Raw genomic sequence first — 12,218 nt, 5'->3', positions numbered from 1 at the left:
CTCTTCCATTTTTCCTCACTCAACTCCCACCATGGGGTATTTGCTAGCATCTTCCTGCTGGGATTGCCTGGTCTCAGACAGCCAAGGGCAGTAGGGGAGACACCATGGCAGGGGGTTATGGACCATTAGAGGCCCAGAATTAACCATACCAATGGAGAGAGTGGGTGCTCCCTGCAGAGAGGCCAGAATTTGGGGTTACTCAAAATCTGAGGCCCTTCTGATGTGGCCCTAGACACAACCATGCTGCCCTGATGCTGGCCATTCCTCAGAGCATGGGCAGTAGAAAGGTCTGGTTCCATGTCTAAGACCCCTCCTCCTAGCCTGTGAGTGCCTCCTGATTGTCCAGGATCAGGCACCAAGCACTCCTCAGGAGGGGGTCCCTACAACCTGTGTGGAGCCAGTCCAGAGCTAGAGATGACAGATGGAGAGATACCTAGATGGATGATGACTTAAAACAGTCCTGAGGGAACCATCTGGATTGGAGTACCAGGCATTATGCTCCCTGGTAACCCCTAAGACATTGATTCTTCCCAGCCAACCCCACCCCTTGCTGGTCCAGTAGCCCCTGGTTTCCTTCTGGCACCTTCTCTCTGTACACTGATCAGAGCTGCCACCCACAGCACTGCCCTAGCCAAAGTCATCCATGCCACTTCCTCCCCCTGCTCCCTCTAGTTCTTGGATCACCAAATCTTGACAGTTCTGCTACACAAAAGCTTCTAGGACTTGCTTCTCCATGCCACCATTTTTCCTTTTTCATGAACCCTAAGACAGCCTTGTCCCTTACCAAGAGTATCTGAAACACGACTCCTGCCCAAAACACTTCAGGAAGGGTGATGATCTTTGGAACTAAGGCCCTAGGATCCCAGGATCACCAGCTCACCCCGACCAGCGTCGCCCCACCCTCTACCCACTACCATGACTTTTAGGCCCTTGTCTCTGCCTGGGTGGACCTCTTCCTTCCAGTATTCATCATCAATGTCATCTCTTCTCCAAGCTATTATTGTCAGCTTATCTTTCCCTTTTCTGAATTTGTGTGCATGGGGAGGCGGTGTACGATTGCACCCAAGGTGTTGTATATACTTGGCAAGCCTTCTAACCTTTGATTTTTTTTTCTTTTGTTTTTGAGATAGAGTCTAAAGCTATCTCTGCCTGGCCTGGCTTCAAACTCTTAACCCTCCTGGACAACCAGGCACAGCCTCCTCTGGCTTCTTGAAGTACCCTAACGAAGCTTCTTACTATCTTAGGATAAACACATCTATGTGTAAAGTTATTAGCTAGCTCTTTCTTTCTTTTATTTATTTATTTTGTCAGTTGTGGGGCTTGAACTCTGGGTGCTGTCCCTGAGCTCTTCAGCTCAGGGCAAGCACTCTACCACTTGAGCCACAGTGCCACTTCCAGTTTTCTAGTGGTTTATTGGAGATAAGAGTCTCACAGAGTTTCCTGCCCAGGCTGGCTTTGAACCACGATCCTCAGATCTCAGTCTCCTGAGTAGCTAGGATTACAGGCGTGAGCCACCAGCACCCCGCATGCTAGCTCTTTCTTGACACACAGATATGATACCTTAAAAAAGTGTGAATCCAGCTGGGCATCAGTGGCTCACACTTGTAAATCTAGCTTTTCAGGAAGTTGAAATCTGAGGATCAAGGTTCAAAGCCATCCTGGGGCAGGAAACTCCATGAGACTCTTAGCTCCAATTAACTACCAAAAAGCTGGAAATGGTGCTGTGGCTCAAAGTGGTAGAGTGCTAGCCTTCAGTCAAGAAGCTCAAGGACAGTGCTCAGGTCCTGAGTTCAAGTCTCAGGACCAGCAAAAAAAAAACAGAAAGAAAGTGTAAGTGCCTCAAGTAGTTTATGTCTTAAAGATTATCAACAAATATTTGATGATTGAGTAAGTGATGCTTTTTGGTGGTACTAGGATTTGAACTCAGGGCCCCTCACACTTGGTAGGCAGGAGGCTCTCTACCACTTGAGCCACACCCTCAGCAGAATGAGTGACTTTTGAATTCCCTCCACACACATCCCCCACCCCCCAACCACATGCTTTAGAAACATCCAACCATCAGATACTCTCTCGCTCAATCACACCCTTGATGTCCAGCCTAAGAGCCTGGGTAGAGGAGTTGGTCCCCTTCATCAGTGCATCCTTGTCCTTGGCCTGTGCTGTGACCTCTGCCTGGAATGTCCATATTCTCAGGCTCACCACCCGCTTCCTCTGAGGTTTTATGCCCAAGGGAGGAGGCACGTGGTATCCACAACACCCATCTGCTCTTTCCATGTCTGGCTCAGCTCCAAAGTAAGGCCCAATCTCGGGGTGCAGCGGTGCTAGGAGAGGCAGGCTCTGGGCTGATCTCTTGCCTCCAGCATGCTGTGTGTGGAGGGGAGACAGTGGATGTGCCATGAATGTCCCCCAAAGAAAAGGCAGCTCTCAAGGTGTCTGAGCTCAGTGGTTTTGTCACAGGCTACTCCAAGCTGAGTAGTGCAGCCTCTGGCAAAGCCACTGAGCAGCGCTGCAAGCTGGGTCTGTGCAGCCTTCCCCAGGAAGGGGAAGTGAGGCGGCCTCCCAGCTCCCCCCACCAGGCCTGCTGTGAATCTGTTTCCCCTGTCAGCCTGCAGTTTGGCTTCTTACTTTCCCCATGGCTCCCATGTGCCTGTCAACTGGCATCACCCTCATGGGTGCATTCACCCATTTCCCCCAGAACTCTGCCTTGCAGCCAGCTGCCCCTCAGTGCTGGCAGCCAAACCTCTGCAAAGTCACCCCAACCGGGGAGAGGCAGAAATCCTGGCCAGGAGTCCAGGGCACAAGGGAAGAGGCCGAGCCTCCTCTTAGTCCTCAGTGAGAGTGCTGTGGCCCTTGTAAACCCTGGGCAGAGTGGGAGCCTGGGATATCCCACAGGTGAAGTCCTTGTCTGAAAGTCTCTCCCTGCTAGGGGGCACCAGGCTAGAGAAATGCTGTTTAAAGGGTCCAAATCCCCCCGCAAAAAAAACCCTACTGGGTAAGCCCCCATAACTAAAATGACCTCAAGAAGAGGCCTAAAGACCCTCAATCCTGAGACACCCCAGGGAAGGGTTATTTAGATAGAAAACCAAACTGGGAATCCTCAGACCCTAAAACCCTTTAAAGGCATCCTCACCCCCAAAGAGTCATAGACCCAGAGCCTCTCTGAGGAGCCTAGAGAGAGCCTTCCCTGTGGGACTCAAGCCAAGTTGATGGGAGCAGCGCCCCTCCACACTGACCTGGGCCTGAGGGCGTCTTGCCCAGGCTGAGTTGTCGCAGCCTCCGCTGGTGGGCCCGCCCTCCGCAGTGCACCTGGGCCTGGGCTGCAGAGTTCAGCTGGATGTTGCAGACATCACAGAGTGTGTAGGAGGGCCGTTTTCTTTCCCGTTTGGGTTTAGGTGGTTCTGGGGTTGGAGGAGGGCACTCAGTAGCTCCAGATGTAGGAGGCTCCTTCTCAACTGGGGGAGATGGGCTCAGTGGCCGCTTCATTCCTGAGTAGATAGACAGGCAGACAAAGACAATGGCTGAGTAGAAAGCAAAGAAAGCATAGGAGGGGCTCAAGACATGGAGATTTCTGGTATATTGTATCCCTGGAGAAGCCTCCAGCTTTCATCTACCTCCTGCAACCCAAGGATGGCCAAAGGAAGCATAACTGAGTTATGCTGCTGCTTACAGAGCAGCAGCGAAATGCAGGAATTTTAGCCCACTGCTGTTGGTTTATAACTGTAATCCTAATCAGGAGGCTGAGATCTGAGGATTAAGATTCAAAGCAACCCTGGATTAGAAAAACAAAAACAACAACAACAACAAAAAAAACCCACTGTGAAGCTGTGAAGCTGGGTGTTGGCTCACGCCTATAATCCTAGCTACTCAGAGGCTACGATCTGAGGATTGTGGTTCAAAGCCAGCCTGGGCAGAAAAACCCCAGGAGACTCATCTCCAATAAACTTCTCAAAAAAGCTGGAAGTGGCACTATGGCTCAAGTGGTTGAGGCCCAGGGTCAGCACCCAGGCCCTAAGTTCAAGCTTCACGAATAGCAAACAAACAAACAACAATAACAATACTCTGAGACTCTTATCTCCAATGAATCAGCAAAAAAACAGAATATAGAGCTGTGGCTCAAGTAATAGAGTACCAGACTTAAGTAGGATAAAAGCTAAGCAAGAATTACAGGTACTAAGCTTGTAATTCTAGCTACTCGGGAGGCCGAGGATTACAATTCAAAGCCAGCCTGGGCAGGAATGTTCATGACACTCTTATCTCCAATGAACCAGCAAAAAGCCAGAAGTAGGTCTGTGGTAGAGCACTAGCTTTTTGTAAAAAAAAAAAAAAAAAAAAAAAAAAGCTCAGAAACCATGTCTACATCCTTGTGTTTGTGTTCAAGCTCCAGTATCAGCACAAGCACAAACACAAACACAAACAACTTTCCTTTGGGGACTCAGACTCACAGAAGTGAAGCTCAAAGAGCTGTGAGTCTTAGAGATGGGCCCTGGGGGAGATACAGCAGCAGGATAGGTGATGTTAAGCAAGTTCGGGAAGCCAGAGTTCTACCCTGAGGCAGGAACTGTCAACCCTGAGACAGACAGGCCTGTGGCACTTAATGGACACACCGCAGCCACTGGCCAGAAACCCAACCTTCCTGAGCCCTGATACCCAGCAGGGTGACATTCACAAATAATGACAGTATGCTATATCCCAACTCCTGCTCCACATGGCTCTAGATGCTCTCTCCTGTCTTGGCCACTGGGTATTAGGGCATCATTAGTGTTTTGTGTGGAGACTTAGGCCCTGAACACAGTCTACACAACACACTCTCATCTTAGACCCTGTGGTTCTGACCTTTGTGTGGTTCCAAGCCTGCTGCAGGGTGGTATAGCCACCTTGCAGTACCAGTGATGGCTTCCAGGTGGCGTAGTGAGCATCTACAGAGAAAGTAAGAGGTGGTAAACCAAGATCCCCCTGGGCAGGGTCCACCCCACTTTTCCACACTGAAAGGGCAACTAGGCTACCCCTGGAGCCATGCCAGGGCACAGGGGCCTGCAAGAAATCACTCCCACCACCGTATGAGAAGCACAAAGGGGGAGCCCCTGCCCACCACCAACAGTTATTATCTTTCACCTCTAGAGAGTGGTTCTCAAAGCTATTCATCTGCCTTGCAAGACTTCCCACCCCCACCCAGCAGGAAGCAGCTTCAGGGAGGAGGTCCCAGGTGCTCAGGATGGAAGGGGTGGCGCAGGTGTCAGGGCCAAGCCAGGTGGAGACCTCAGAGGGATGAGACTTTCCTGGCCACACTAAGGCGAGTTTGCCTGGTTGCCAGCAAGGGGACAGGGATATTTTAAAATCCCAGTACAATTTATGACAGTCAGGCGGGGATATGGCCGAAGAGAACAGACAAATATCTGCCACACCACTGACTAAACCTCTGTGATATACAGCCTCTGGGCTCAGAGGGCTGCCTAGATCCTGGGCTAATCATGTCCCCCAGCCAGACTTCTGGGCCTGCTGTGGCCTGTCCTGCCTGATCTAACCTTCCCAGCTGTCCCCTCAAGAGCTACCCTGCTCTGACTAGCCAAGACTCCCAGTCAGAAAATTTGGAGGGATGGGCAAGTATTAGGGCACACATGGGTCTGTCTAACTCTTGCTAGGATCGCAGGCAGGCTAGCGCCCATCCCCTGCCCTGGCCCCTACTCAGTGAAAACATGACTCACTCCAGCATGACCTATACTTGGGACACGTCCTCATCCACACATTCCCTTTGTGCGGTCACAGGTGCCTGGTGATTTGAGGGCGAAGGAAATTGAGTCCCAGAGCAGGACAGAGGGTTGGCTTCAAATAAAACAGAAAGCACAGGAGTGGATTCTAGAAGCTTCTCTGCTGCCTTCTTCACCATCCAGTTGCTTAGGCCACTTCTTGTTTATAATAACAGCTCTGTTGTGGGTTCACCATCCCCCAGGTACCTCACACATAGGATCTTTTTTCAACTTCATAACAACCCTATGTGATAGGCACTATGGTTAACCTATGATCCACCTCAGTGATTATACCATAGATTAGAAGGTTTTCTCGCTGGACCTTACCTAGATTCGTCTGACTCAGAGCCCTTAACCACGGCCCTGTCCCACCTCTTCTAAAGGCCTGCCAAGTCCTGGTTGGAATTTCTGGTTGGGGAGGGGATTCACAGATTCACAGAAGAGGGTCAGGGCTGTACAGCTCCTATCATGAGCCGATGCCAGATAGTGTATTGCTACATCCTGGGGGGAGAAGAGGTAGAGCTGGGAATAAGAGCATGGTGAAAGCAGAGAGAGAGAAAAATAGAAAAAAAAATTAAAAGCATGCATGGACGCATCTGTCTGCCTGTCTGTCTGGTATTTACACAAGGAAAGGATAAATCTCATTGTTTTCCTCCTTCTCTGAGAGAGGAGCAGAGACTGCTATAGGGAGGAAGTTTGGGACCATGGCAGGGAGCCATGCCTCACACAAAGGTTGGAGATCTGGGGAAGGCCAGGGCCTCTGTTGGTCTTGTCTGTGTTCTGTCTATGGAGAGCTTGGGAAGGGAGGCAGAGAGGGAGCACTCAGGCACTCCCTATGTTACTGATTGGGTGACAAATGTACTTCAGGATCCCAGCCTCTGCAAGAGTCTTAGTGTCTGTCCAGAAAGGATGGGCTAGAAAGGGACTTTGGAGTAAAGGGCTGTTTTGACAGCATTCTGGAAAGGGGGATCCTCAGGAGCAGACTGTTTCTCTCAAATGGATAAGTAGAGAAGAAGGTTCCAGACCTGTGCCCAGCCTTTGGCAAAGTATGAAGGGCTCCCTCAGCAAACGCTTAATGAGCCCAATTACATTCTGGCATTTCCCCCCATGTCTGCCAACAGTCACCTTCTGCCTCCCAGTCCCAGGCCCTGCCTCTAAGAAGGCAGTCTGGCTAGTTGTCCATCTTGAGCCAGTCCCTGCCCATCTGAGCTGTGGTTTCTCTGTCTTCAAGGAGAAAGGGTTGGGCTGAGCTGATCAGTTGGGGCTTTTGTAGACAGAGTTACAAGTAGCAATTCAGAGACAATTCAGCTGAATCTCAGCAGAAAAAAAAAAAAAAGAATAAGAAGGTGACTATAGGAAAAATGTGCATCACCTTTAGGACACTATAAAAATGTTACCTTAGCAGGATGCCAGTGGCTCATACTTATAATCCTAACTACTCAGGAGTCTGAGATCTGAGAATCTATTTCAAAGCCAGCCTCAGGGCAGACAAATGTGTAGGACTGCCAGACACCAGTGGCTCACACCTGTAATCCTTGCTACTCAAGAGGCTGAGAACTGAGGATCATGGTTCAAAGCCAGCCTGGGCAGGAAAGTCCCTGAGACTCCTATCTCCAATAAACCACTAGAAAACCAGAAGTGGTGTTGTGGCTCAAGCGGTAGAGTGTTTACCTTGAGCTGAAGAGCTGAGGGACAGAGCCCAGAGTTCAAGCCCCACAATCAACCCCCTCCCCCTCCAAAAAAATGTGTAGGAATTTTAGCTCCAAGTAATTAGGAAAGAGCCAGAAGTGGAAATGTGGCTCAAGTGGTAGGGCTCCAGTCCTGAGAGAAAAAGCCAAGCAAGGGCACAAAGCTCTGAGTTCAAGTCCAAGTACTGATACTACCTTCCCAGTGGGAGGCACATAGTAGGGTCAGGTCAGGATGCAAGTGCATGGCAGCCAGCCTAGCTATCTGGAGGCCCCAGAAACTGGGGGGAAGGGGGACTCATACCCCCGAGATACCAGAAGAGCCCCCCTACCACCCAGAGGAATGGGATGATCCAAGGGGGATCAGCCTCACCAGTCCTCTGACCACACACCCCTGCTTTACCCGAACAGGAGGCTTGGGACTGAACAGATACCCAGGCAGCAGGGACCAGATATAGGAATCCACCGGGCAAACTCCACACAGCCATGTCTGTCTTCCTATTGAAGTGGTGACAAGGGGAACTTGTCACCTCTGCTGGGGACTTCTGAGTGCCGAGGATCCAGCTGACTAAGAGCTGCTGGAAGTCAACATTGCAGCTCCAAGGAAGGAAAGGAGGGCAGACACTGAGGAAACACAACAGTGCCCACTCTATCTTCACTTCACCCATGGTGGTCCGGGGGCCCCAGGAGGCCTTGTTCTCTCCTGATCCCCCCAAAAGATAAAGAGGCTGCCTCTCCTGATCAGGGAGAGTCCTCTGGCAAAGACATCCCCCCACCAAGCCATCCTCAAGAAGGACTTTCTGCCTGCATCTCTCCTGGCAGAATCATCCCTGGAAATCCAGAGCATCTGCTCCTAAGGTGATGCAGAGGGAAGGTGAGCTTCGACACACCCTTTTCTTCCTCTGCTGCTGGGCAAAGCCTAGGAAACCTGAATGCTACCCCGCTGCCTGTCAGCCTGAAGAGAAGTCCCTCCATGCCCCAGGCCCTTAAGTACTCCAGAGCCCAGGATCTTGGCATGGGCAGCCTCAAACACAACCTGCCCTTCCAGGCCCAACTCCCACCCAAACCCACCCTCAGCCTAGGATAGCTCCACCATCCACCACTTCCAAGCCAGGGAATCCTGGAGAGAGAGGAGACAGAGAGAGAGGAGGAGGGTGGAAGGTCCTGTAATGTTTCAAATTTGTAGATGGGGTGGGGGAGATGGGGTGATACCCACTTACTCTCAGGCCAGGAAGACCCCCCCCCTTCAGTGCCCCCTGGCTCTTTGGCTGTAGATGAGGCATCAGGCTTCGGAAGGAAGAGGGATGATGGGGTGGGAAAGTTCCCAAAGCCTGGGGGGGTGGGAGACACAGGTGGAGGGGAGGGATAGCAGGTGTGCCCCTTGCACCCTCAAAAAGACAAGAGCCCTCTCCCTGCCCCCCCCCCAACTTTCCATTCTGTTCCACTCCCTGGAGCTGACAGGGGCAGACTCTTGGGTTTTCTAAACTCCTCAGGAAAAGGTGGTGGGTGACCCCTCCCAGCCCCTCTCTCCAGTCAGGTGGGAGTCACAGTGTCCCGGGTGGCCTTCGCTCCCCTCCCCCCAGGGGAATGAACTGCAAGGCCTTACCTCACCACCCTGGCTGTCCTCTCCCCAGACCTCAGTTTCTGCTTAAGTTTCTGGCACAGGAGGGGTGGGGGCCGATCCCCCCCAACTCTCCCGAGCCACCTTAACACGGATCACGTGATGCCCCCAACCCCTCCCCCCAGTTCCATCAGGCTAAGTCCTGTGGTCAGCGATGGAGAGGCTGGTGTGCGCTCCCCAGCTCCCCACCCGAGACCCTGCGCCAGAGCCCGGCCCGCGCCTACCTGAACTGCGACCCGATGGGCACCCACGTGGACCTGAACCCATGCGCCAGCAGCAGCCGCCCCGGGCGACCCAGAGGTGCACGGGCCGATTCGGAGGCACACGGACCGATCAGCCCCGGTCCCAAGTGTCCTGGGCACCGCCTGTCTCCCGAGCCCGCCCCCGGGCGGCCCGCATGGAGCAGGTCCAAGAACCGTGCTGCTGCCTGGAGCCCGGGCCAGCCGAGCCACAGGCGGAGAGGGGTCCCCCCGGGAGAGGAGGTAAAGTGGAAGCCTAGGGGCTCCCCTGGCTGAAGAATGGGGCACATAGACGAGTGTCCTCCCTCCTGCTAGCCCACCAGCGCCCGGGACCCCTGTTTGTGGGGAAGCTCCGGGAAGAGGAGAAAGCTGACATTCATGAGCACCTGTTTAGTCCAGATGGGGTCCAGCATTCAGTGAGCTAGAAGGGCTTTCGTATGTATGATGGGGGCGAAGCCAGAGGGAGAGTAAACACCACACAGGGACACCAGATTCCTAGGAACCAGAGGATGAGCCAGGGAGACTTCATTGTGGAAGGCCCGTCTCCAACACACACAGGAGCATGAAGCCAGCAGAAGGGGGAGGGGAGGGAGGGGGAGGGAGGGGAGGGGATAGGAGAGGGCAGGGCTGCCGCCTGAGATCTTGCATCTCTTGCCAAGTCTCTGTATGAAGGCAACAAGGTGAGAGAAAGCCTTAGGAAGGGGCCAGAGCCACTCTAGCATTCTGAGATGTGATCACATCTCACTTTGTGATGGGGCAGACCTCAGGTGGACAGGTCATCCAGAGAAAGTCCCACAAGGGGGGACTCCATGATACCTGAGCAGGGCATTGCTTCCCTGTCGCCCAGGACTTCTTCCTCTCGCGCGTGCGTGCGTGCGTGTGTGCGTGCGTGCGTGCGTGCGTGTGACTTCTTCCTCGTGTGTGTGTGTGTGTGTGTGTGTGTCCAGTACTGGGGTTTGAACTCAGGGTGTGTGTGTGTGTGTCTGTGTGTGTGTGTGTATGTGTGTATGTGTGTGTGTGTGTGTGTGTGTGTGTGTCCAGTACTGGGGTTTGAACTCAGGGCCTGGGTACTGTCCCTTAGCTTTTTTACTCAAGGTTGGCATTCTACTACTTGAGTCACAGCTCCACTTCTGACCTTTTGCTGGTTAACTGGAGATAAGAGAACTCAGGGATTTTCCTGCCCAGGATGGCTTCAAACTGATCCTCAAGCTGGGTGCTGGTGGCTCATGCCTGTAATCATAGCTAACTCAGGTGGCTGAGAGCTAAGGATTGCAGTTCAGAGCTAGCCAGGGCAGGAAAGGCTGTGAGACTCTTACCTTCAATTAACCACCAGAAAACCAGAAGTGGATCTGCAGCTCAAAGTGGCAGAGTCTTAGCCTTGAGCTGAAAAAGCTCAGGGACAGAGCTCTGACCCTGAGTTCAAGCCCCATGATCGACAAAAATAAAAGCAAAAATAAATAAAAAAGAAAAATAACAACAACAAAAACTGTGATCCTTAGATTTCAGCCTCCTGAGTAGCTAAGATTTCAGACATGAGCCTGTCAGAATTACATCTTTATAAAGCAGTTGCCAAAAGCATTTTTAAAACTAAATCCAAAAGTGGCCAACAGTTCGGGTAAACCCTGTGTACTCATGGGGGGAGGGGAGGGGGGAGAGGAATGACAATCACAATCACCGGATACTCTGTGTACTCAACAGCCCACAGCACAAGCATCCTCTAAGTTGATCCTGTCACACTGCTTCCTACCGCAGCCCACGCCCTGCGTCTGTCAGTGGAGAACTACAGTTGCTCAGACTTGGAAAGGACCTTAGAGGTCATTCTGTCCCTTTTGTAGCAACCCTGACAAATTACTGCCTGGTCTCTTCTTGATCATTCCCATGAGCCCACTCCCCCCACAAGAGGGCATGTCTTATTGTTGGCTAGCTACTGCCTCTAGGGAGCTGGAATCTGAGTTCCTATAATATCATGGACATGTCCTAGATCTGCTTCCCAGTAGCACACACACAAAAAAGCCACTTAACTTCCACATTCAGCTCAGCATGGCTGGCAGCCTCTCCCCAAGAAGTGCTTTCTCCCAGCTAAAGCCCCACTTTTTTTAATATCCTTTCCCTGACATGCGCTCTCCCCCAGGAAGCCTTGCAAAATCCTCTGCCCAGGGTACCTTGTCTAGGACCCTACCATACATGTATCACAGGTACTAAACTAGCTTCCCTGCATACTGTCCTAACTACCCTATTACACTGAGCCTTTTCCTCAAGCCAGGGTAGTTCCAGACATTACCTGCTGCCCAGTATGTGACCTGAATTAAACAGCTTAATAAAATTCCATTGAATAAATGGTCTCCAGGTGTTCCATTATCCTAGTTACATCCCTCCAAACTTATTTAGGCATTTGTATCCTTGGGACAGAACAAAGAGGAGTAGCACCACTTCGTCCTGCCTCAACTCTGTCCTCTATCAATGCTGCTACCTCTTCACCTACTTGCGACTTGCATTAATTCTATATAGAGCTGTGTGTCCATGAAAACCCCAGGTCTATTTCTATGTTGATGTACAGGTGAGTTCAGCTCCCTTACCCCAGTCCTCAAGTGGGCAATCTTCCCTCCCTCCCTCCCCGCTTCCTTCCCTCCGTTCCTTCCTTCTGTGCTGGAGATTGAACCCAGGACCTCATTCATGCTAAGCAAGAGCTTTGCCATCAAGCCAATAGCCCCAGCCTGGAGATGTAGGCACCAGCCTTTAAGCTGATGCCACGAGCTCTTCCATTCTGCCAATCCTGTTGAAATCACTCAGCAGAACCACAGGTGCCAGCTTAGGGCTGCCCACAAAGACATGGCTTCACCTAGATACCTAGGAATAACACTACTAAATGCCAACTCTGCACACAGACAAACCATTGCTGCTGGCAGCCCGCCTTCGGCATTCCAGACCC

General features: G+C 51.9%; 1 protein-coding gene across 1 annotated transcript in view; it reads right to left on the bottom strand.

Moving 5' to 3' along the window:
- Znf385c (zinc finger protein 385C) overlaps nt 1-9,296 on the bottom strand; it is a 36,336-nt gene extending 27,040 nt beyond the window's left edge. Inside the window, exons 1-2 of the mRNA XM_070028026.1 lie at nt 9,275-9,296; nt 3,234-3,485 (exon numbers count right to left, since the gene is read on the bottom strand). Of these exons, the coding sequence (XP_069884127.1) occupies nt 3,234-3,483 (250 nt within the window). The 5' untranslated portion in view covers nt 3,484-3,485; nt 9,275-9,296. The remainder of the gene's footprint in view (nt 1-3,233; nt 3,486-9,274) is intronic.
- Nucleotides 9,297-12,218: the final 2,922 nt, after the last annotated feature.

Source organism: Dipodomys merriami, unplaced genomic scaffold (assembly GCF_024711535.1).
Source record: "Dipodomys merriami isolate MVZ:Mamm:240054 unplaced genomic scaffold, mDipMer1.0.p SCAF_19, whole genome shotgun sequence".
NCBI classification, from domain to species: Eukaryota; Metazoa; Chordata; class Mammalia; order Rodentia; family Heteromyidae; genus Dipodomys; species Dipodomys merriami.
Note: the sequence above shows the minus strand (reverse complement) of the source record. Positions and strands in the feature narration are given on the sequence as shown.